The 25,124-nt window shown below is 27.2% G+C and overlaps 6 protein-coding genes across 13 annotated transcripts; 3 read left to right on the plus strand and 3 right to left on the minus strand.

Annotated features, from left to right (window-relative positions):
* Positions 1-62: 62 nt before the first annotated feature.
* LOC118445322 (HEAT repeat-containing protein 6) lies at positions 63-4,328 on the minus strand. Its single transcript, XM_035874637.2, has 12 exons — positions 4,145-4,328; positions 3,834-4,082; positions 3,506-3,739; positions 2,603-3,428; positions 2,244-2,524; positions 1,817-2,155; positions 1,491-1,738; positions 1,200-1,419; positions 1,015-1,092; positions 720-926; positions 492-608; positions 63-331 (listed from the first exon to the last, which is right to left on the minus strand). The coding sequence occupies exons 1-12, from the start codon at positions 4,319-4,321 to the stop codon at positions 161-163; spliced, it is 3,147 nt and encodes a 1,048-aa protein (XP_035730530.1). The 5' UTR covers positions 4,322-4,328; the 3' UTR covers positions 63-160.
* On the minus strand, positions 3,856-14,777 carry Rpp25 (ribonuclease P protein subunit Rpp25). Of its 4 annotated transcripts, none has more exons than XM_085662557.1 (6): positions 14,635-14,777; positions 8,820-8,939; positions 8,520-8,698; positions 8,336-8,443; positions 7,969-8,263; positions 3,856-3,964 (listed from the first exon to the last, which is right to left on the minus strand). In XM_085662557.1, the coding sequence occupies exons 2-6, from the start codon at positions 8,937-8,939 to the stop codon at positions 3,929-3,931; spliced, it is 738 nt and encodes a 245-aa protein (XP_085518683.1). In that variant the 5' UTR covers positions 14,635-14,777; the 3' UTR covers positions 3,856-3,928. The 4 variants fall into 4 exon arrangements, with proteins under 4 accessions (XP_085518683.1, XP_035730539.2, XP_035730540.2 ...); XM_035874646.2 differs by lacking the exon at positions 14,635-14,777 and adding an exon at positions 9,049-9,262; XM_035874647.2 differs by lacking the exon at positions 14,635-14,777 and adding an exon at positions 9,000-9,262.
* On the plus strand, positions 4,566-7,144 carry Mob4 (MOB kinase activator 4). 2 transcript variants are annotated; one of them, XR_004839225.2, is made up of 5 exons: positions 4,566-4,705; positions 4,810-4,936; positions 5,326-5,699; positions 5,796-6,889; positions 6,983-7,144. XR_004839225.2 is itself a non-coding variant. In XM_035874640.2 (4 exons), the coding sequence occupies exons 1-4, from the start codon at positions 4,656-4,658 to the stop codon at positions 6,025-6,027; spliced, it is 783 nt and encodes a 260-aa protein (XP_035730533.1). In that variant the 5' UTR covers positions 4,566-4,655; the 3' UTR covers positions 6,028-7,144. The 2 variants fall into 2 exon arrangements, 1 of the variants encoding a protein (XP_035730533.1); XM_035874640.2 differs by having other exon boundaries at positions 5,796-7,144.
* Positions 12,815-16,694, plus strand: LOC118445331 (aromatic-L-amino-acid decarboxylase). The gene is made up of 13 exons (XM_035874654.2): positions 12,815-13,016; positions 13,133-13,246; positions 14,038-14,089; positions 14,156-14,226; positions 14,310-14,552; positions 14,674-14,799; positions 14,925-15,163; positions 15,236-15,410; positions 15,501-15,666; positions 15,904-15,956; positions 16,037-16,233; positions 16,328-16,405; positions 16,473-16,694. The coding sequence occupies exons 1-13, from the start codon at positions 12,816-12,818 to the stop codon at positions 16,609-16,611; spliced, it is 1,854 nt and encodes a 617-aa protein (XP_035730547.1). The 5' UTR covers position 12,815; the 3' UTR covers positions 16,612-16,694.
* A 1,697-nt stretch (positions 16,695-18,391) lies between these two features.
* Positions 18,392-21,752, plus strand: LOC118445324 (tyrosine decarboxylase). 2 transcript variants are annotated; one of them, XM_085662555.1, is made up of 3 exons: positions 18,392-18,779; positions 19,441-19,656; positions 20,289-21,752. In XM_085662555.1, the coding sequence occupies exons 2-3, from the start codon at positions 19,456-19,458 to the stop codon at positions 21,750-21,752; spliced, it is 1,665 nt and encodes a 554-aa protein (XP_085518681.1). In that variant the 5' UTR covers positions 18,392-18,779; positions 19,441-19,455. The 2 variants fall into 2 exon arrangements, with proteins under 2 accessions (XP_085518681.1, XP_035730532.1); XM_035874639.2 differs by having other exon boundaries at positions 18,393-18,654.
* Positions 21,753-22,569: 817 nt separating this feature from the next.
* LOC118445330 (peptidyl-prolyl cis-trans isomerase H) lies at positions 22,570-24,865 on the minus strand. 3 transcript variants are annotated; one of them, XM_035874649.2, is made up of 2 exons: positions 24,745-24,865; positions 22,570-24,149 (listed from the first exon to the last, which is right to left on the minus strand). In XM_035874649.2, the coding sequence occupies exon 2, from the start codon at positions 24,125-24,127 to the stop codon at positions 23,573-23,575; it is 555 nt and encodes a 184-aa protein (XP_035730542.1). In that variant the 5' UTR covers positions 24,128-24,149; positions 24,745-24,865; the 3' UTR covers positions 22,570-23,572. The 3 variants fall into 3 exon arrangements, with proteins under 3 accessions (XP_035730542.1, XP_035730543.1, XP_035730545.1); XM_035874650.2 differs by lacking the exon at positions 24,745-24,865 and adding an exon at positions 24,268-24,693; XM_035874652.2 differs by lacking the exon at positions 24,745-24,865 and adding an exon at positions 24,250-24,689 and having other exon boundaries at positions 22,730-24,149.
* Positions 24,866-25,124: the final 259 nt, after the last annotated feature.

Raw genomic sequence — 25,124 nt, forward strand, 5'->3', positions numbered from 1 at the left:
ATATATAAATATATATATATATATATTTATTTATTAATACAAATAAAAAATGCATTTTGTAATAATCTAGTTTGATTATAAATTAAATTACAGAACGAATGATCATTTAATAATATATTAATTATTAAATAAGTGGATCAATTCTATCTATACTTTATAATCACATTATACTTAAACTATCTAAATTATCATAATGACTTGTTCTATCAAATAAATTAGCTAATGTATTAGCAATTCGTTGATCTTGCGATGATTTGGCAATTTTAACACACTTTTCTAAATGCGCTTTAGCTTCTATTAAATTTCCAACTTTTTCTGGCAATATGTTTTCCTGTAATTGTATACAAACATTGTACATTGTATATATTGTATATTATAACATCTTTTGTAAATTATCATATGTAAAATAAATATGTCACATTTTTTTTTATATACAATTATAATTGTTACAATTATTTCTATACCTAGAAAAATATTAATTCTCACATTACCTGAAACTTTTTAATATAATTAGAAATATTTTCAATGTGATCACCAATTTCTATCCAAACATTTTGTAATTCTGATACTTTCGTATGAGCTGCTAAATGACTGAGAGTAAGGCACAACTATAAGAATAGAAATAATTTTAATATTATTTTAATATTTTAATATTTTAATTTTAATATTATAATAATGTTGTTCATATTAAATAAAAATGAAATATACTGTAAACAGACCTGTTGGACAAGCGTATCACGATGAGAATATTCGACATAACTTGGCACATGTTGACAATTTTCGAAAGCTAAAACTATACTTTTCCATAAAGTTGGAGTGTATTTACCATAAAATTTACATGAATATAATGCCCACGCTGCGTTTGTGCGAACCTTAAAATTAGGACTATGACATATTAAATTGCACAATGCTGGAAAGACTTGTTCCTGTAGAAATAAATGTTGATATAAGAAATTATATTATCAGCATGATTAATATAGTTTATCGTTAATATTAAATTTATTATATACGTACTTGCCAAGATGATGGTAAAACATCATCTGGACTATGGGACAAAACTAATCCTAATGCTCTACAAGCATTCCATCTTACCTAAGAAAATCATTCTTATATTGTATTTAAAATTCATGAAAGATTTTTTTTTTTTGAAATTTTCTTTCTAAATAATTATATATTTTATAATAATTTTATATATTTACTTTCATATCATTTCCTAATACAGCACAATTAATTAAAGCATCCAATCCTGAAGACGTATCTTTCAATATTTCTCTATTTGGACATAAATGCAATATACTTCCCAAGGCTCTAACGGCATTACATTTTACTTTATCATTATCTTTCGCAGCTTTAACACTTGTTTGATAAAGTTTTGGTAATAAAATATCGAATAGAATAGGTTCCATATCTTCATTACATCTTTAAAAAAAATACCGTATTAAATTGTAAAATATATTGATAATAATAATAATTAAACCGATGAGACTCACTTTCGTCTAGAAAGACAATCACATAAATTTGCTAATGCCCATGTTGCTTTTATGCGTACCCCAAGATTTTGATCATCTAAACCAAAGCAAACTATATCAGCTAAATCCATTAAAAAACCAGTATCTTCTTCTAACGGAGGAAGTGTTATTAACATTCCTAATGCTCTTAAACCTGCTGCTCTTACAGCACTTTCATCATCATGGATACTACCTATTAATATTGTTTTAAGTAACACATTTTGTTCACGCTGTAACAACAATATTATATAACATAAATATTAAATAAAAGTTTTAATAAAATTTTATAGTAAAGAAATATTATATACCGTTAATTGAGTGAACATATTACAACTGATAGTGCCTAAACAATCACAGGCAGCCTCTCTTAATATAATTTGTTCGTGTTGAACAAGTAACGTCATAGGTTCGAATACAATATTCCAAAATAATACAGAATTATGACTTGAATCTGTATTTGCTAGACAACCTGCTATTATCTCAACTGTCCGACAAGAATGTAATATAATTTGTGTTTCAGAATCTGTTAATACAGAAATTAAAGTATTTGTAACTCTCTCCAAAAAAGGAAATACAAGATCACTGGTGTTAAATGCTAATGAACCAATTAGTTTCAATGATTGAAGTTGAACTGGCGTACTTGTACACTAAAATCATATATATAATTATTTATTTAACAAACAATCATAGAGAAAAATATTAAATTTTTATATAATACTTTGTTTCTTATAATACCTTGTTTGATATATTATTCAAGCATATTTGAAGTAAAGAACTGATGCCTTTGTCTTTAAAAAGCTTATCTTGATTATCAGTTTCAATTTTATTATCATTCAAATCTTCAATATCTATTTCTTCTTCTTGAGTTGTTATGTCATTGATCGAACTTGTATTTGCTTCTGGTTCAGAGTTAACATTTGATTGTTTTGCAAGAATCTCATGTATTTCTGGAGTAATAGGATCGTTCCAAACTAGTCCTTCAAAAACTAAGAACGTCGCAACTTTTACAGTAGGATCTACAATTGTGTGTTAATTAATAATTAAATATATATAAATATAAAGACATATATATATATATATGTATATACATATACCTTTGTGTTGTATATGTGATCTACAATTTCTAATTAATTTTGTTGCAAGTCCAGGTTTTAATTTAGCATATGGTGTACCTTGAATAAGTGCTGCTATGCATTTTAATAAATGAGTCAAAACAGCTGCATTTTTTTCAGTATTTAAAACTAAGGATAATGTAAAATGCAATTCTTTCACCATTAGATAAACCGTACCAAAGAAAGTTATAAATGACGTAGGCTGAACATCTTCTGCATGTATTAAAAAAGGTTTAGCACCAATTAATAATTCAGTAAGTGCACTTAAAACATTTTGTCGCACTTTTGTATTAGGTTCTTTTAAAATACTCCTGGCTAATACTCTAGCATCGTTTCGCGAACCAGTCGCAACTATTTGAGGCCAATAACCAAAAATTTCACGGGCTTGTGTATTTTCTATTAGTGCTTGCAATAGATGTACAGCTTCGAGTCTAACTTTAGATTCCGCCAGAACAGAATCATTTGTTTCGGTATCCGATATTTCAGATTCGCTAGAGTATTTATAAATCCTTTTATTTTCTGGACTAACAATACGTTTATCTTCTGGCATAGATTTTTTAGATATTTGCTTTTTGGATTTTGATTTGGATACTTTCTGATTCTTGCACTTTGGTACAACATGTGGTCGTTCTGGAAGATTCATTGCTGCTGGACGGAGAAGTTGTGGTTGTATAGGTAAATAATCTTTAATTCCATAAAATAAGAAAGCTTGTACTACTCCTAAGATTTCACCAATGAGATCCGATGAAACTGGTATCAATTTATCTATTATTGCGCCACGTAAAATTCTCAAACATAAACATAGAATCTGAAAATACAAATTACAAATGAAAATCTATTATCTTTGAAAATGTACTTCAAACATTTCTTACAATAATTCATTACTTTGCTATAATATTGTGTACTATGATTCGAACATGGTAACAATGACACTGTATTCAAAACAACATCCTTAATTATAGATATGTATTCTTGTGATACATATGTATTACTTTTCTTATTCATCAGAATTCCTTCCAAGCAACATATTGCTTGAAAATTTAAATCCGTCCATTCTTCGTTTTGAGGTATTAAGTATTTATTTAATAAACCTTTATTTCCAAGTAAGGATTGAAGATACTGAAGAAGAAGTAGAAAAAAAAAAAGACATAAAGAAATATTAATATACTTATAGAGAAAGAAATCATTTTTATAAAAATTCAAGAATACTAACTTGATTAATATTATCAAAATTGCCAGTAACTAAGAGACTTTTTAATGCAATAAGAATAGAAATCCAAGCGAAAGATTGTGAAAACTTTAACGCATCTAAAATCCATCGTGTACAAGCGGCAAAGGTTCTCCCTTGGAATACAAGATCATTTTGTATTACATTAGCTAAGAATAGACAAGTATTTTTAACTAGAAGTGTTTCGGTAGGTGGTACAATAGCACAAAGTTGATTTATCAATAATAATACAGCCTATAAATAACATAAAGCATTAATTACATAATATGATAAATTTATATTCGATTAAAACTTACATCATTATTAGTTATATTAATGTGTCTGTAATCAATATCATTAAGATCATTCAGGCATGAATTTATCAATCTTTTATCACTTAATTTCGTATGTGTCAATGATAATATTCTATCAATCAAATTTACGAATTTGATATTCGCGCTTTCGATAGAACTATTAACGTGGATCGAAGCCATGTTTGCATGGCTATAACTTTAATTATTTACACAACCATTTTTATAGGTTATACATCTTATATATACATTATTAAAAATGTTTAACAGTAGCGAACATAAAACTGCGCGTGATTACTATAATTGGCGCTGTTCTTCGAACGTCATTTCACGGATCTTCTCCCTCCATTTTACTCAGTGATCCACCTATAAAGCTGTTGTAAACGTTTGTGTGTTCCATTCGTTTCTTTTAAATTAAAAGCTAACATTGTTTTCAACATTCTTTTTTTAATACAAGTTTAATACGTTTTAAAATCTTATTTCTCTTTTTGTTTCTTTTTTTTGTTCTTTTTTTTTAATGACTAAATTAGAGGTTAGAAATAACCTTTCAAAGACGATAAAGCAAAGGTTTATTGTGCGATTTAAAATCGATAGATTCACAAACGATAATCTACATAATCGCCATCTGGTGGCAATAAAAGATACTATATAAAAAATATTGGATATTCTAGGAGAAGAAGCATCTCCCTTTCTGATACAATTGGATGTTCAAGCATATTAATTGCAAGAACTGACAAAATGAAGATGGCGGACGGACCTACAATCTTGAGAAGAAATAGACCCGGAACTAAAGCTAAGGTTGATATTATTATCAATTATCTTTGACATTGTGTTGTTTATATATGATACAAATATTACTTTGCCATTCGTTTGATTAGGACGGATGAACTTTATTGATATACCGGCATCTCCTTACTTAAGCATATTTCAATGAATATTTATAAACAAATAATAAAAATAATAAATATTCTATGAGATTAATCTAATGTTGAATGACATTCTTTTCAGATAAGATTTTAGAACCTTTAGCCTTTATCATTGAGATATTAATGATTGTAATAAATTATACAAGAATCAATGTTTGTTATTGAAGTTTTGGAAATATTCTTGTCATTAACAATTGATCCTAAATTATTCTTAAGAAAAGATTATTGCTTTATTGAATTGTTTTTTAACAAACTTTACAGGATTTTAGCATGTGGCCAGATGAAGTATTTGAAGAAATGGATAGCACATTGGCGGTACAACAATATATACAACAGACAATCAGGAGAGAACCATCAAATATAGAATTGATACTTAACATGCCAGATGCCCAAGATGAAGGAGTTTGGAAATATGAACATTTAAGACAATTTTGTATGGAACTTAATGGATTGGCAGTTAGATTGCAAGAAGAATGTCATCCTGAAACATGTAATCAAATGACAGCCACAGAACAGTGGATATTTTTATGCGCTGCGCATAAAACTCCTAAAGAATGTCCTGCTATTGATTATACCAGACATACACTCGATGGAGCAGCTTGTTTACTGAACAGTAATAAATATTTTCCTAGCAGGTATATATTATATATTATTGTATAATATATTATTAATATATTAAAATATCAATTTTGTTTACAATATATTTAATTGTAGCTATTGTATTATTTCAGAGTGAGCATTAAAGAATCTTCAGTAGCTAAGCTTGGATCTGTATGTCGTAGAGTATATAGAATATTTTCTCACGCATATTTTCATCACAGAACGATATTCGACGAATTTGAAAATAAAACATTTCTTTGTCGAAGGTTTACAGCATTTGTAACTAAATATAATTTGATGTCGAAAGATAATTTAATAGTACCTATAATGGAAGAAGACGGTGCAACTGAGAGTGATGCATAAGATTTTTACAATATAATAGTATTATACAAAAACAAATCATCAGATTTAGAGAGATCTGGTGGGAATTTGTTTATATTATCAGGATACATTTTCCAAAATATTTGTAAACGTGAATGTATTCTGATAATGATCGATAAAACTCTGCTCTTAGAAAATATTTTATACCTATGAGTATATATAGCATCAAACGAGAGTGAGTAGAAATTGATACTAATGATTTTTTGAGGAACAGAGAAATAAAAATTGCAAGAAATTTTTTCATGCTTCATAATTAGCTATAATACAATATAAGTTGATGTTTATCTATGTAAGACTTATAAATCTTTGATAATATATTAAGAGCTCAATGACATAGTTTATTTGGTATAAATGGTATACTAATTGCAATTTTGAAACTTAAAAAAAAAGAAACCTGTTTTGAAATATTTCTATAATGTTTTATAGTCATAACGATAGAAAAGAGAAAATTTAATATTTCTTATACATATTTATAATTAATAATGTATCTGTATCAAAATCAGTACTCTCAGCTCTAAGATAAAAACAACAAAGGTAAAGAATAATGTTGTCTTTTTTTTTTTCTTTTTTTTTTTTTTTTTTTTTTTTTTGTAGCATTTATATGTATATCTGTAATTAATTACAACATGTTATAATTATAATAAATACAATAATGTGAGAACTTAAGAATCTTGCTACTGAAAATATAGTTCTAATGGAGATAAATTAAAAAAAAAAAAAAAAAAAATAAATAATTAAAAAATATTACAGTCAGTAATAGTAGATCCTTATTTTAAATATTACATTCGCAAAACGCTGTTCCTCCAATTTTTGAATTGTTGTAATATTGACGCTGAAAGTTCATGTATCCTTTTGATAATTATATACAAATTTTATTCTCTCTTTTCAATGCTAATTATATAATGTTATTTTTCTTAAATGATAATCTATTAAACAGTAATAATGCAAAGGACGATTCTAATGATACACAATCTGCGTGAAGAAAATTTGGATAATTAACAACAAGTTATTCATAATTCTATGCAAATCAGTCTTGTGCATAACAGTATCTTAAAAGAATTGGGACTGATTCTCCAAAAAAAAAAAAAAAAAAAAGAAACGAAGATGGAAAATCAATCGGAATTGTATTATAATAATACTTATTATTTGTATATACGTAGTACCCGTATGTTATTATATCTGTAATATGCTGCACTTCTTTTCAATTGTTTAAACATATTTACATTTTAATACATATAAATAACAATTTGTATTGTTATTCAAAAGAAAAGAAAATATTTATGTTCAATAGATTAAGCAAATAATAATTCGATGATCTTATTAGATAAGTACAAACTTATATGTACTTTTTGTGATAACATTTTAAAATAATGTTATTAAAAAAATATTTCCAGTTTATTGTATTATAATACAAAGCAATATATCTAACAGGAAATTATTCCATATCACTGCCAATTTTCCCATCAATTTAATAATTAATCAAGCAAATGAAAACTCTTATTAATCTTGTTAATACAATTTCAATGACATTATTTATACCTCTATTGTTATGTTGTATATCATTTACCATTATTATTTAATTATAAAAAAATAAATCTCTCAGTATATAATTTCCACATTGTAAATGTAATAAGTTATATGGATCAAAGCGTATTTATATTTTGTTACAGAATAATACAATTGGATAATTTTTGATATCATATATGTACAATCTGTAAGTAGAAGAAAAAAAAAAAAGAAAGAAATTCGAGAATGATGCTTAAATAATACAGAATAATAAAAAAAGTAGAGATATAAATAATGTATTACATGTGACCAAATCTCTATGTATTAATATAAAATAAACTTTGTACCTTGAATCAATCAATGCATTTGAATCAATCAACTCATATTCATTGATCATTTCTGATCATTTTTACTCACTTTTTTATTTCTCTTTGGATGTGCTGACGTTAATTGATCCTTTTTTAATCTTTTCCGTCCTATTAATCCCATAGCAGCAAACTTTTCTGCATCGATATTAATTATACTTTTACTATTACTACTACCACTATTACGACTATTATTATTACTATTACTATTACTATTACTATTACTATTACTATTACTATTACTATTACTATTACTATTACTATTATTTATATTAATAACACTTAATTCCGTTTGATTATTATCGTTTTGAATATTGAATTGTCCAGGGTCATCTGGAGCCTGATAACTTTAACAAACATATTTTATTTAAATATTATAAAAAAGAAAATATAATGTCGAATCTATTATGATATCTTACCCAGGTAATGTAACGTCTCTAGCTTCTTTCGATAATAAAATATGAATCTCTGGTATACGACGAGTCTTTTCTTTCATATCATTATTTCCATTTTCTGAATTTTTTGATCTGAAATGAATTGATCATATAATATATTTATAAAAAGAAAATTTATAGATACAAATCTGAGCATGATTTTACTTACACAATGTAACGTAATTTTGTGACTTGATGTAATCCTTTATATTTAGTTTTAAAAAGTTCACTACAGGAAATAACTTTACCGACAGCTTGTCCAACACCAGTCCAAACGATACATTCATGATTCGTAAATTCTTTTATTGCATATCCCAAGACATTTCTAATTTTTGTACCATTCTTAACCTATAAAATTAACACGAAGGAACGAATATTCGATTGACCTAATCGAGCTATTATACGATCATAAAAATGATAGTAAACAAAAAAAAAAAATAAAAAAAAAAAAGAAGAAAAACGAACTTACACGCATTAAAAGAAATTCTTTTGGCAAATTTTTGAATGGAATAATTGGAACTTCCAATTCATTTTTATCCTTTCCTAACCTCATCATTGCTAAATTCTTCTTTCTTTTCAATCTCCCCATCTGTAAACAATATAATTTAATGGAATTAAAGAAAAAGAAAAAAGAAAAAGAAATATATTCCTTTTAAAAATATTTTTCTATTTCTACGACACATCGATTTCACCCGTACGTCGTAATTTGTATTCGTAATAGGAACTTTAATACGTGAGTCGTATTTATAACTAAATTTCAATCAAAATTATTTCACGAAATAAATTTTTTAATTTTCTTATAATTCTCTTTCATTTAATATTTGGTATAATGTTTGAGAATTATTGATTGAAATATATTCGAACTATTTGGGACAAAAGGTTAGCGTCTTGAAATACGTGCTTTAACCTATATGCCTGTCTCTCTTTCTCTCTCTCTCTCTCTCTCTCTCTCTCTCTCCCTACCTTCCTCCCTCTCTCTTTCTCTCTCTCTCTCTCCCTACCTTCCTCCCTCTCTCTTTCTCTCTCTCTCTCACTCTCTTTCTGTCACTGGGTCATAGGTCTATAGTATTACTATGGTTCGACGTGCCAATACCGAAGAACCATTTTTATGGAACTCGGAACGATTTTATATGAACGAAAGTATTCCGAAAACATTTTTCATTTTGAAGCAATTAAAGAGATACGATCAGACATTGAAAATAAATTATTAAGATCATTCTGAAAAATTAATTTCTATCAATCTCGAAAAGTCGAGAATTTTTTTTATTACAATCAATATCACTTTAATTAATTAATCTAAATCGATTAATATATATTATATTAATTAATAAAATAATTATATATATATATATATATATATATATGTACATTTTATATAAAATATATGAAATAACAAAGTAATATAAATAATAAAATATATTAAAATTTCTAATGATAATGACATATAATAGAATCTAATTATCGATCTTGATCGATATTTCGAGAGATCGAGAATTTTTTAATTATATTGATCGAACGCATTTTAAATTTCAACTAATTAATAAAGTAAATGTTACGCATATATTTAATATATAAAGTAATATATAGATATATATCATATTGTATGTAATATATATATATATATATATATATATATATATATATATTACACATACAACGATATAGTAATATATAGAATCAATTAATAAATAATATGTATATAATAGTATTATTAGTATAACATCTACATATACACGTATAATATAATATAATAATATATAAAATAAAATATACTAATATAAAATTATACAAATATAAAATATAAAATTTCGACCAACAAATATATAATAAGATTTAATTATACGAATTTTAAAGCGGAAAATGAAAAAAAAACCACATAAACGATAAAAAAAAGAGAGAGAGAGAGAGAGAGAAAGAGCGCGAGAGAGAGAGAGAGAGAAAGAGCGCGAGAGAGAGAGAGAGAGAAAGAGCGCGAGAGAGAGAGAGAGATGATGGTGGAAGTCTTTCCTATCAATATTTTCCAATCAGCATTCTATTGCACGGTACGATTTCGATGGCGGTTACGTAGAAGGGAATAAGATCGGTTAGAGGGGTGTAGAAAAGGTCCATTGAAAGAGTTGTAGGTGTAAGGGTTGAACGCGTAGGTGTATACCTATATGTTCTTGGTATGCGGCATAGTCGGCATAGCGTCGCGACGCTTCGACGGCATATTGCATTATTAAACACCCCTCTAGGCGCCTCTATCCTGCATTCCATTATTATGAAAGGTTTTTATCTCTAAAGGGTGACATTTTAAGTCAGAAAAAAGGGGGGTAGCGTCCCTCGTATACCTTATTCCTTTTCTTTTCTTTTTCTCTTTCTTTTTTTTTTTTTTTTTTTCAATAGTTCGTTGCACTAATTCATTCATTCGTTCAATTTCAATATTATCATAATTATTGGATTATAGTTTCTGACACGATTTATAAAAATAATAATTATATCGATCAAAATAATATAACATTGATAATTAATAATCGATATAATGTCAAATTTTTAATAAAATATATTTTTGCATAAAGAGATTAACATGAAAGTGATTCTAATTGATTAATTGATGAAATATAAAATTAATAATAAAACAAATTATTAATATAATATATTATTAAAATGTACAAATGTAGAATGATTCTGAAAAGAATTCAATTATTAATTAATTATTAACAATTATAAAATATGAAAACGTTTGAACAATCATACTTTTATAATTAGATCAGTAATGATCTATAAGAAAGATCGAAAATGAACATGTTTGATCATTGAAATTTTTTATTCTTCTAAGAGCTAAGGAAAGCTAAGATAGGTCAATGAGAGTCTTAATTGCTTTCTCACTGTACAATTCCCTCCCCCTTTTTTTTTTGCTTCCCGACATTCCTCATATTATTATTATTATATTTTCTATTCGAATATCAGAAGAAAATGTCTTCTGGTGTTGACATCTTTTTAACCATGTCTCTACCACGTTCCCTTTTCTTCCATTCGTTTAAATGTACTTCACGAAGATCGTAGCAAGCAATTTATTCCAAGTGGCCTTCTTCTTCTTCTTCTTCTTCTTCTCCTTCTTCTTCTTCTTTTTCTTCTTCGATATTCGACAATTTTCCCTTACATTTAGCATTGAAGAAGAAAAACCAAGAAAAATATTTTCTGCTCGATTTTCTTTTCTCTCCCGATTATTATAATAATTATTATTATTTTTTTTTCTTAATCCAAATAATTATAATCAAATAGAAATATTAATTAATTAATCTAAATAATTTTTCAATCTTTTGATATTATTATCGAGATAATTATATAACGAGAAATAAATATTAATTAATATAAATGAACATTTAGATGGAATATGCAAAGTGAAGAAAATTTTAAGATATCCTTTTAAAAACGATTTGATTTTTCATTTATTCTTATGAAAACGGATTTAAATATCGATTTCCTCTTAAAGGAAATTGCAAACGTTCTTGAGAGATAACGAAATTAAGGGTAGTGATAACGTCGAAGGATGTAAAATATGAAGAACATACGAATTGGAAGGATTCTAAAATGATTCGTAACCATCGTGCCATGAAATATTATTCTATAAGATAATTTTTATATAATTTTCTTTATGACAATCATTTTGATTTAAAATAAAAAAGAAAAAAAAACGATAAATAAAGATTATAAAATTTAAAGTCACCCAAATTATTATTAGAAATAATTATTATTACTTCAACAATTTTCATCGTTCATAATAATTAATAATGTTTCAACATTATTCCTATGAATAATTATTGAAGATATAAATCATTTTTATCATTTTTATATCCTTATATCCAACAAGAATAATTATCGTTACTTCAATAAAAATAACGTAGCAATAAATAAAACGATTTTTCAAATTTATCGGACGTTCCTGTAAAAATCTACGATAAAGTTCATTGAAAGAAAGTCCTTCGCGATTGCGCAGGACTCTCGCGGTAGATAACGAGAAATTTTCGCACCCCTCTTGCGCTTATATATACGACCAAGATGATCTGCGAAAGTTCGTATTATTCGATCGTTCCTCGTTTCACCATAAACTCTCATATTTCTCTATCTGCTCCTATCTATCTATCTATATATCTACAAAGTTCTGTGCTAACATTTTCTATGCAAGAAAAAAGACCGCCGGTCTTAAGTTAAATACAAAAATAATTTGAAAAATTTTATTACCCACCGAGTGATTTTAAAATCAAAGTGATCTATATTAATCACATGTGTGTTTGTGTTTATATGTGTCTGTGCGTTAAGACAATGTATCCTTCAATGTCAAAATTTGTTTAAAAAATAAAAAAAAGTGATACATTTAACAAACAAATAAACAAAAATCTCTTTAAACGTTTTCTCGATTATCATAGATTTCCTTTTTTTTTTTTTTTTTTTTTTTTGAATTTCATCAAAGGATCCGTTCAAAATGGACATCGAAGAATTTCGAATTCGTGGAAAAGAAATGGTGGAATATATATGCGAATTTATGAGTAATATTCATAATCGAAGAGTAACACCAGATGTTGGTCCTGGATACTTGAGACCATTATTACCTTCTGAAGCACCCCAACAACCTGAAGCATGGGAAGATATCATGAAAGATGTTGAATCTAAAATCATGCCAGGAGTGAGTGTATTATATTTTATACATAAAAAAAAAAAAGAAAAAAAACCCCCAAAGAAAAAACTCTAAGAAAATTGATAAAAATAGAAAAATTATTTATATCCATATGTGTGTTTTAGATCACACACTGGCAACATCCAAGATTTCATGCATATTTCCCAGCTGGAAATTCTTTCCCATCGATTCTTGGTGATATGCTTTCTGATGCGATTGGATGTATCGGTTTTTCTTGGGTCAGTCATTATCAATCAATAAGATTTTTAATTCTAAAAAATATAAATCAAATTTCACATTATTAAATTGATAAGGAAATGAAAATGAATTTCCTGTTAATAATCTATAGCTGTAGGGTAGAAATGATCGATTGATCATAGTTGTCAGAAGAAGGAAATTATTATTTGCTATAGTATGATGGTTCTTATATATATATATATAGTATACTTTGTGATTTGACATGTCAGATATTAGATGATGAAGGATGTTTTATAAAATTTCCTCATTTTTAGTTATGTATATATATATATATAACTAAGTTAAAAAATAATTTCTTTCTAAAAATTAAAAAATATTATAAAATAGAAACAAATCTATTATTCTTAATAATAATATTATAAACATTCTGAGAATTATAATATTATTATTAATTATTAGTTAAATAACTCGGTTTATTTATATTATCTAATGATAATTCTTAAATTAATAATAATTAACTTAATTAACTATAATTATCTAATGAAAATTTTTGAAGTAATAATGATTATTCATAATAATATCATTCTTAATAATTATTATAAATCTTTAAAAATTGTTCAAAAAAATAATAATAATTTTTTATATAATAATAATAATATTACAATAATTATTGTAATATTATTATTATATAAAAATTATATTATATTATATTATATATATATTATATATTTATATGTGCGTGTGTGTGTGCGCGCGCGAGCGCACATATATATATATATTATTATTATTATTATTATTATTATTATTATTATCATATACTGATTTGTTTTAGGCTGCCAGTCCAGCTTGCACAGAGCTAGAAACAATAGTTTGTGATTGGTTCGGTAAGTATTAATTAATATCATTATACAATAAATTTCAAATATAATAATTTTATATTGAAATTCAAGGTAAGGCCATTGGTTTGCCAAAAGATTTTCTATATTTTAACGAGAGTAGCAAAGGTGGAGGTGTCATACAGGTAAAGCAATGTTTAATATGTAAAACATTTATATCATTATTATTATATAAAAACATTTAAAAAAATGAATATGAAATCTTAAGGGTTCTGCATCGGAATGTATTTTGGTATGCATGTTAGCTGCAAGAGCTCAAGCTATTGCTAGATTAAAAGAATCATCAGCTCATACACATTTGGATGAAACTGCATTATTAGGAAAATTAATGGCTTATTGTAGTCGAGAAAGTCATAGTTCCGTTGAAAAAGATGCTATGATTTCTTTCGTTAAATTAAGAATTCTAGAACCTGATGAGAAAAGTGTACTTCGTGGCGAAACTTTAAGACAGGTATTTTATAACAATGATATCCATTATAATTTATCATTTATATAGAGAGAAAAAAAAAAAAAAAAAAAAAAATTATACTCACGTTTGTTCCTTTGAATAATATTTACGAAAAATATTTCAGGCTATCGAAGCTGACACCGCAGAAGGTTTCGTACCCTTTTTTGTTTCTACAACCCTTGGCACAACTGCTTGTTGTTCCTTTGATAATTTAAAGGAAATTGGTCCAATCTGCAAAAAATATCCTGGAGTAAGTAATTTATTAATTATACATTATTATATTCGTTTACATTAATAGATTGATTTTTGAATATATTAATAAATATTAATAATTGTTTCAAACAATTGTCCGATTAATAAATATTTCGTTTATAGATTTGGTTACATGTAGATGCAGCATATGCAGGGAATGCTTTTATCTGTCCAGAATTAAAATATTTAATGGCTGGTATTGAATATGCAGATTCGTTTAATACAAACACAAATAAATTCTTATTAACCAACTTTGATTGTTCTTGTCTATGGGTAAAAGATAGATTCAAATTAACAAGTGCCCTAGTCGTTGATCCACTATATCTTCAACATACACACGCTGATACTGCAATAGATTACAGGTAATCTAATTGATTTGATTTTACGATATTCCTTTAGATCTAATTATTATTTTAATAATAATTCATTTTTAGACACTGGAGTATACCATTAAGTAGACGATTTCGTTCATTAAAATTATGGTTTGTTATGAGAAACTATGGAATATCTGGATTACAATCGTACATTCGCAATCATTGCCAACTTGCAAAGAGATTCGAAGCTTTGGTGAGGAAGGATTCAAGATTTGAAATCTGCAATGATGTTGTGGTTAGAAATATTTTTCTCATCATTAACATATGTATCTTTTCTAAATTAAAAGAAATTCTTTTAAGTTGATTTTAATTTAATTTTTAACAGTTAGGTCTGGTATGTTTCCGAGCAAAAGGTTCTGATAAACTTAATCAAAAACTTCTGAGTACCATTAATGATTCAGGAAAGATACACATGGTACCAGCTCGTGTAAATCAACGTTATACGATTCGTTTTGCTCTTGCTGCACCAAATGCATCCGCTCGTGATGTTGGTAAGTTATAAAATCAAGATTCTTGATTAATAAAATTGGATTAAATTGTAAATAATTTCTAAAGAAAATCTTAATATACGGAATGACATGTCATTGTAATAAAAAATTTACATAAAATTAAGAAATAGAACGAGATTACTCAAGGAAGATTTATTTCAAGCTATTTCTAAGCAAATTAAAAAAAAAAAAAAAAAAAAAAAACAAAAGAAACGGTACATAAATAATCTTCTATTATAGATCTAGCTTGGTCCATTATAACAGACTACTTAGCAGAATTATTAGAATCTAAGGTATAAAATTTAAATCAAATGATATATAAAATAATTATATAGTTTTGACCTTGAAATAATTTCAAAATCAAATCTTGTAGGACGTGATGGATGAGTTAGCTGATATTCGCGAGAAGAAAAGGAAAGCTACATTGGAACAAAGACGATCTTTTTTCGTTCGCATGGTGTCTGATCCAGCTATACAACCTGGCTTTACCAAAACACCAAACAGAACTGGAGCAAAGCTTGATACTCAAGCAACAATCGGTGGTATTGGAACAAACACAAACACTGCAACGTAAATGCAAACATATTATATAAACATTCTTATATATATTTTTTGACGTGTTTTCTCAAGGTCATATAATAATATTATTTTTATACAATCTTAGACATTCGTGGATATCTTGGCCATTAGCATATTTGATGAATTCAAGAGATGGAACTGATACAAATGAATTATCATTAAGGTATAAAATAATAACGTATTATAATAATAAATGTTAATTAATTCTAATGAATTCTTGGATCCTTCAGATTTCGGCATTTGGATACAATGGTAAGATTGAAAGCAAGTGGTACTGGAAGCAGACGCGGTAGTAGTAATGGATGTAGTCCAGAACCATCACCAACAGCTTCACCATCTCGTGGAAGATCACCGAACGGCAGAACGTAATAATTAGAACTATCATGATTAGAAAATACTGTAAAAACAATTTCTTTTAAGATTCCCTGTATTTCGAAATATAAATAATGACACCGAAGAGAAAAATACTTCAATTATCGTTAAATTTCTGTTCGTTCGAATATATCAATACTGCCGCCTATAATACAAATGCAAAAATTGTTTCTCAATGGATTAAAAGAAAAAAAAAAAAAAAAAAAAAAAAAAAAAAAAAAAAAAAAAAAAAAAAAAACTGATGTTTACGATTAACTAATTCAATTACCTATTTTTTTCTTTCCTAAAAAGTAAATAACATTATTGATCCATTGATACGTTCTCTTTTCTATTGGCTTTATACCATTGTATGCTAAACAAATGTAAATATCATTAGCATTTTATGAAGTTTCAAACAACAAACCGACTTTGGATTCAAACTATGATTAACTTTTGTCGTTGAGAAATGAATTTCCATCGTTAACTTTCCTCTATGTGTTGCTAATAAATCGTTCGATCGACTTTCGTATAAGTCTGTTTGAAAACAAAAAAAAAAAAAAAAAATAAAAAAAAGAAAAAGCAAAAAGAAAGACTATAGAATAACTTTAGGAATAGAAATACGATTTCATTTGTACAGTTACAGTACTAGCTCGTTGGAAATCCAATTGAAAAACTTCGAACGCGAGGAGACCATGCGTGAAGGTGATGTCGAGAAAATGGAGTCTGCCTTGTCTGTGTTTATGTATTACAAAGATTGAGCGGTGACCTGTCACCGTTTCTACAGGGTGTTGTAAATGTAGGTGAAGAGTAAATATCTATTTATAAACAACGGAAAGCGCGTTAAGGGTGGGGGGTTGAATTTACTCTCCGTGCAATATCGAGACTATATGCTCGTTTATTCAAGCACCGACCCCATCATGATACTATCAACCACCATTGATACACGCACATATATACATATATATATATATATATATATATATATATATATATACATATATATATATATATATATATATGTATGTATATTATATCTTATTTCATATGCATTTATATTTATTTTTCATTTTTGTTTGTTTAAAAAATACTTGATTTCGAAGAAATAAATAACAATAATGTTTTATATATGTTACTTATTTAAATATTAATTATTTTAAATAACGTTTTTGAATTAATTACTAATAATTTTCTTTTTCTTTGTGTTTAATTATTAAAAATACATAAGATAAATATTCTTCTTTTGTTTCTGTCATTTTAAGAAAATAACATATAACTCGTCTCTGAGAAAAATGTTAAAATTCTTTTTTAATCATTACTACCAAATTTCCCTGTAGTAAAAAGTTATATTATTAAACATAGGAGGAACGCTTACTCTTTCAGATATATACCGTCATTTGCATAAATTTTATGATAAAAATAATACTATAATAAAGAAATGCATTCTGCATATATGCTATCTTATTTTAAAAACATTTCTTTTTTAAAGAAATAATAAATAAGTATGCGAAATTTTAATGAAGTTACTTCCAGATTAAAAATTTTCCCAAAACAAACGAATGATATCATTTCTAATCGTTCTTCTCAGACATGTAATAATAATAATAATAATAATAATAATAATAATAATAATAATAATAATAATAATAATAATAATGAAACTTTGAGATATATTGTTGAGGTAAACTCCATAAGAAAAAAACCCACAATACACGTAAATAAAATTTCTCAGAGAGAAATCCTGAAAATTTCCTTAAGAATATATCTCTTATCAAAAAGAAACCGTCACCATAAAGGCTAATCTTGTGTTTCCTGGGACGCAACGAATCCCAGTAGTGACGCAAACGAACACAGAAATGTAATTTTCCCGAGCCTATATACCCAACCATAAGCGAAGCAAAAGTGAGGAAGAGGAGAAGAAGAAGAAGAAGGGCAGTGTAAAAGTGATGGTGTGGATAAAAGTGACCGGCGCTTTGGCTGATGCTACAGTTTCTCATCGAGTTCGACGCAAGTTACATTGATTAGAACGATCGGTCTTTCAAAGTTCTACGTTAACGAGTTATTGTGAGTTTCTTAAAAATTTTTCCGAAAATATTAAAAAAAAAAAAAAAAAAACGATACGATTAAAGAAAGAAACAAATTTTCTGATTGTTAAACATTATATGTTTGTACGTATATACATAAAACCCGTGAGTGAATTATTAATAACAAATTAATTTATAAATTAAAAATAGTAAACGGTTAAAAATTTTTTCCTTATTTAAAAAGAAAAAGAAAATTCTTTTGTACAAAGTAAAAATTAGTATAAATTTTATATTATCGTTGATTTTTAACATAATATGAAAGAAAATGTGTTAGTAAAAACAAAAAAAAAAATGATAATAATAATGATTTGCAAATTACAATTATAAACAATTCAATGTTCCTTTTTCTGTTTCTAAAAAAAGAATTCTTTCATATAAAATAAAGATTAATATAAAATTTGTATTATTTCTAATTTTTCTAATATTATATATACATTTATATATGTGTGCGTGCATGTGCGTGTATAATTAACAAATAATAAATAATAAACGTTTATTATTTATTAAATATTTCTTTTTCCAAAGGGAGAAAAAAAAGCCTGATTTTTTTGTACGAATTAACGCTTGGTATATAAGATTTACGCAATTGCTGATAGAAAAGTATAAATAAGACACGTTTCTTGAAATCGTGCCTAATCAAAAGTATAGCACTTTCTTTATATGTACACGCATACACACACATAAAAAAAAAAAAAAAGAAAAAAAGAAAAAAAAAAAAACTTCTGATTTGTTATAATTCAGAATATTAAAAAAAAATGCATTCCAGTAATTGGATTTTATCATGAACATCGACGAGTTTCAAGTACGCGGCAAGGAGATGGTGGAGTATATATCCGAGTATTTACGTACTTTAGAAGGTAAAAGAGTGACTGCAAATGTGGATCCAGGATACCTGCGACCCCTCTTACCAAACGAAGCACCAGCAAAACCCGAATCATGGGATGCTATTATGAAAGATATCGATGGAAAAATAATGCCTGGAGTAAGTATCGATTTTATCTGATAAATTTGATCGATCGATTATCCGTATTCTAATTATAATTTATATATATATATATATATATATATATATATATATATATATATGTATATAATATACAAGAACATAAATATACATGCATGCGTGCATGCGTGCGTGCGTACGTACGTACGTACATACGTACGTAAATATCAAAAACTTTGACAAAAGTGTTATCTAAAATAAAGTCACATCCGCTTTAATGGATGTTTTTTATGTTCACTGAAGTGATCCAAACTGCGTTTCAAATACAAACACACACATACACCATATAGTTCGTTCAAGTATTATAATGTGTAGGGAAAAATAAAACGTAAAATAAAATAGAAAAATAACACCCGCTAATACATGTGTGTATGTCTGTGTGTGTATGTATAAAAACAAGATTAAAAGTCTATATAACGCATGATTGCTTCCGATGATGGTCGAGACGACGTGAAAATCGATTTTAAAAAATTACCTGGAAACTTATAACCATAACTTGCTAACTATATATAACCGTAACGTTAACTATGTAGTTAGCTTTAGAATATATGTTAAGTAAGATATTAATTTCAAAAAATAAAATGTATATATATATATATTTTTTTTTACAGATCACACATTGGCAACATCCAAGATTTCATGCTTATTTTCCGTCAGGCAATTCCTTCCCATCGATCTTAGCAGACATGTTATCAGATGCAATAGGTTGCATTGGTTTTTCTTGGGCTGCTAGTCCTGCTTGTACAGAATTGGAAACTATTGTTTTAGATTGGTATGCAAAAGCTATTGACCTACCAAGAGAATTTCTATCCGAAGAGAAGACTTCTAAAGGTGGTGGAGTTATTCAAGGTTCTGCATCAGAGTGCATTTTAGTGACAATGCTAGCAGCACGAACTCAAGCTATCAGATTATTGAAGGAACAGGAACCAGATACCGAAGATTCTGCTTTCTTGCCAAGATTAGTTGCTTATTGCTCAACTGAAGCTCATTCATGCGTTGAGAAGGCAGCAATGATCAGTTTGGTTAAATTAAGAGTACTCCAGCCGGATGATAAAGCTTCTCTTCGTGGTAAAAGACTAGAATCAGCGATTAAAGAAGATGTGGCTAATGGTTTGGTACCCTTCTTTGTATCCACAACATTAGGTACAACTGGATCATGTTCTTTTGATAATCTCGTTGAAATTGGACCGGTTTGTAAGCTCTATCCTAGTATTTGGTTACACGTGGATGGTGCTTACGCCGGTAATTCATTTATCTGTCCAGAAATGAGACCTTTCATGGCTGGAATCGAACATGCCGATTCCTTCAATACAAATCCTAATAAATGGTTATTGGTTAGCTTTGATTGTTCCTGTTTATGGGTACGAGATAGAGTTAAATTAACTTCTGCTTTGGTCGTGGATCCTCTTTATCTTCAACATGCTAGATCAGGGGAATCCATTGATTATCGTCATTGGGGTATACCATTGAGTAGAAGATTCAGAGCTTTGAAACTCTGGTTTGTCATGAGGACTTATGGTATCACTGGGCTACAAAAATATATAAGAAATCATATCAGATTAGCAAGAAGATTCGAAGCTCTAATGAAGAAAGATAGAAGATTTGAAATTGTGAATGATGTACGTGCTGGTCTGGTGTGTTTTCGTTTGAAAGAATCTGATGAAATTAATCAGGAACTCTTGGCGAATATCAATGCATCTGGAAGATTACATATGATTCCTGCTAGAGTAATGAGTAAGTATACCTTGAGATTTTGTGTCACAAGAGAGAGTGCAACAGAAGAAGACATTGACTATGCCATTGAAGTTATTGAAGAACATGCAACAGAAGTCTTATTGGCACACTATCAAGGTACAGAAGATGAATTCAGAGCTAAAGGTCCTAAGAGTCCTGCTGCGTTGGATAAGAAACTTGTACGAAAATTCAGTTTCACCAGAAGTGTCACCAGAGATGTTTACAAAAGATCTAAATCTAAATCAAGTCTTCATGATGGTGCAACACCTATCATGGTTGTCGATGATCAAGCACAAGAAGTTGATACCATTGAAGAAGATGTCTTCTGTAATAGCAGGTAGACCGCACCAGAGCTCACGGTTCCTAAGAAAAGAGATCAATTGTTATCCTTACCGTGAGCTTTTAATAATTTTCGAGAGCTAAAATATCAGGAATATGAGATATAAAAAGTGTGTCCTAGAAATTTTCAACGATTAAGATTAGACTGATATGTTTATGATCAAAATCTAATAAGAGTATTGAAAAATGTAAACATATGAGTGTTCGAATATCAATTTTCTTATATAAGGAATAAATTAAACTTGATATTTCTTCGTAAATTTAAATAAAAACAGAAAAAAAAGAAACAGTTACATATTTAATGCGATAATATTCTAACATTTGTAATTATGGAATATGCATATATTGATAATATCGAATTAACATAACCTATCTGCTTGTATTATTATATAATGTATGTATGTACATTCTCGTAGTTTGTATGTACGAACTTAGTTTTAATTTCCTATGTAAAACAAATAGTTTATATTTGAAGATTATGGTGCCTAAAAAAAAGTCACGAATTTATTCCTTGTTTCGTACCTGGAACTTCTTAAATGCACCCTATGTATGTATATGCATATATATATATATATCGACTTAAAATTGTAACATTCATGTAATAGTTAAGAATATCAACCTATTTGAGTTATATACAATGACGATTATATATATATTATATATATATATATATATATGTATGTATGAATGTGAATAATGATGTGTATAAACAGGCAATTAACGACTGCCATTGTATGCAAGAATTGCGATAGTGTAGTAGTGAGTAGTAGTAGTATATATGCATATGTATGTATGTATGTACATACACATACACATACACACATACGCGCACATACACACATATACACATACTTGACTTTATTTAATAAATTTTATATAAGTGGTAAGAAATATATCAAATATAAAAAGTTATAAGAATGTGTTAGTTGACAGTATGAATGTAAATTACTTATTAAGGAGTCAAACATATTTATATGTATGTTAAAAAACGAGCATTTATTATTTTTAATATTTTAATTATTATTCAAATAATTTATTGCGTCGATTGCGAATCTAAACAATAACAATAAGAAAGACGAATATTCTAGTTAATAAATATCCATATTTTATTACCATTTAAAATAATTTATTAATATAGGATTAAAAGATTCAATAAAAGTATTATCTGCAACGATATTTAAAAATACCCTGAGTTTCACTTCTATTATTATGAATTAATAACAAATGATAAAATGCCAGATTTATTAGATAATTGAACTGAAAAAGCAGTTCGCATAAATACTTTGTTTGCACAACTATAATTTACATATCATACAGTAATTATGAATATATAGCATGTACAGAAGACAAAATAAAAACATTTTTCACTACGTAATGTTTATCCTTTTATCAATTTATCTAATCCTATATTGTGCATTATAACCTGTAAAAAGTTAGCTGTAATATCTTACAACCTGTAAGAATGATATTTGTATTTTAAAATAAATTATAAAATTCATAATGTAATTTAAATTAGTTATAATCTTAAAGATTATTTAAACTAATCTAATAAGTAGATCATAATTAACAATTTATAGAAATTGGATATTACAGAATAGCTATAGGCAATATGTGAAATATAGTTTAGTAATATTAAGGGTGATAATAAGGATACAGATTGAAGTCAATGATACAATTTGTATAAATTGTATTAAAATATATTTTCAGTTATGTATCCTTTAGATAGTAAAATGATTTCCTTTTTTTTTTTTTTTTTTTTTTTTTTTGATAATATTAAATCTGTTATGGACAACAGTCTTTATAAATAATAAAAAAGTTCACTTTACATCTGACCACATTGAGATATCGTTACAGGTATCTTTGGTTTATTATTTGGTCCAGTAGGAACATTTTCTACTTTTCTCATGACCAATAAGCCATCTATCACTCTTCCAAAAACCACATGCTTTCCGTCTAGAAAATTACACTTAGCGCATGTAATAAAAAATTGACAACCATTAGTATCCTTTCCACTATTTGCCATGGAAAGTAATCCTGGCGAGTCATGTTTCAATGTAAAGTTTTCATCAGGAAAAGTTCCACCACCATAGATACTAATTACTCCTGTACCATCACCATTTACAAAATCTCCTCCTTGTATCATGAAGTCTTTAATCACTCTGTGAAATATAGCACCTTTGAATCCTAATGGTACGCCATCCTTTCTATACTCTCCGGTACAAAATTGTCGAAAGTTTTCCGAAGTCTTTGGACATACATCTTCAAAAAGCTCAAAAATCATACGACCAATTTCTGTTGTACCCACAGATACATCAAAAAATACTACTGGATTATTTGGATTGCGTAGTTGAGCTTGAATCTGATTCCAAGTAGGCATATTTATATCTCGAAAAAATATACTGTACATACAATTAATTTGATAAACGTCAAAAGTTCTTACATTTGAAATTATATTAAGAATAAAGTAAATAAATTTGTTAATAATTACAAATGTTTTACCTCTTAAATGATCCTAACCTCAAATTCTAGTTCTACAATTTGGTGTGCCTCGTATCACACCGTACAGATTCCTTATATTAAAATAAAATATTCTTTCTATAGTCCTATTAAATACGATGCTTCGATCACGCTCTCATATGTTTAATTAACGATAGTAACGTTTATGATAGTAAATTTTACGTTATACTCGGAGAAACAACAACGTGCCTATGATACTAACCGGTTCAATATCAACTTCCGAAATACATAACATACGTATAAAAGTAAAACTAACCTCAAATAATAAGTTCGACAAATAAATATATTCTGTTTAAAACTAAAAATTACGAATAATTAATATATCGTGGATCTAATAATTATAAATAAATTCTTGTGTAAACATATATGCTGTAAACGAATATATTTTGTGACGAAGTTAACAAATTAATCATTATCTTAATTGATTATAACAAATCACATAATATAATAAATTATTTCGTGACATTTTGAACTCACCTTTAACAGAAATACATAATATAAGTCTTGATAAATGACGATGAAAATAATTCCATTAAATTCACTTAATTACAAATTATTGATTCTCTCGTATCTCCAACGTGTTAATATTTATCTATGCGCGGACATTTTGTTTTACTTTGATCCGTCAAGTCACGTGACTTGAATATGTATCCAATTCAAACAACGTCAAATTTGAATTTGTACTTTTCGAATAATATAAATTTTTTCCAAGTATATGATATAACAATTGTGGTATTAAAAATAACTGCTTGATTATTATATAAAATAAAAGGCAATTTTATTTTTGTCTTTGTCATGCTGTACATTATAAATGCCTTTAATAAGTCTTTATTTACACTCGTGTTATTTTTACCAAT

This window comes from Vespa mandarinia, chromosome 18 (assembly GCF_050613455.1).
Source record: "Vespa mandarinia isolate Hongniang chromosome 18, ASM5061345v1, whole genome shotgun sequence".
Taxonomy (NCBI): Eukaryota; Metazoa; Arthropoda; class Insecta; order Hymenoptera; family Vespidae; genus Vespa; species Vespa mandarinia.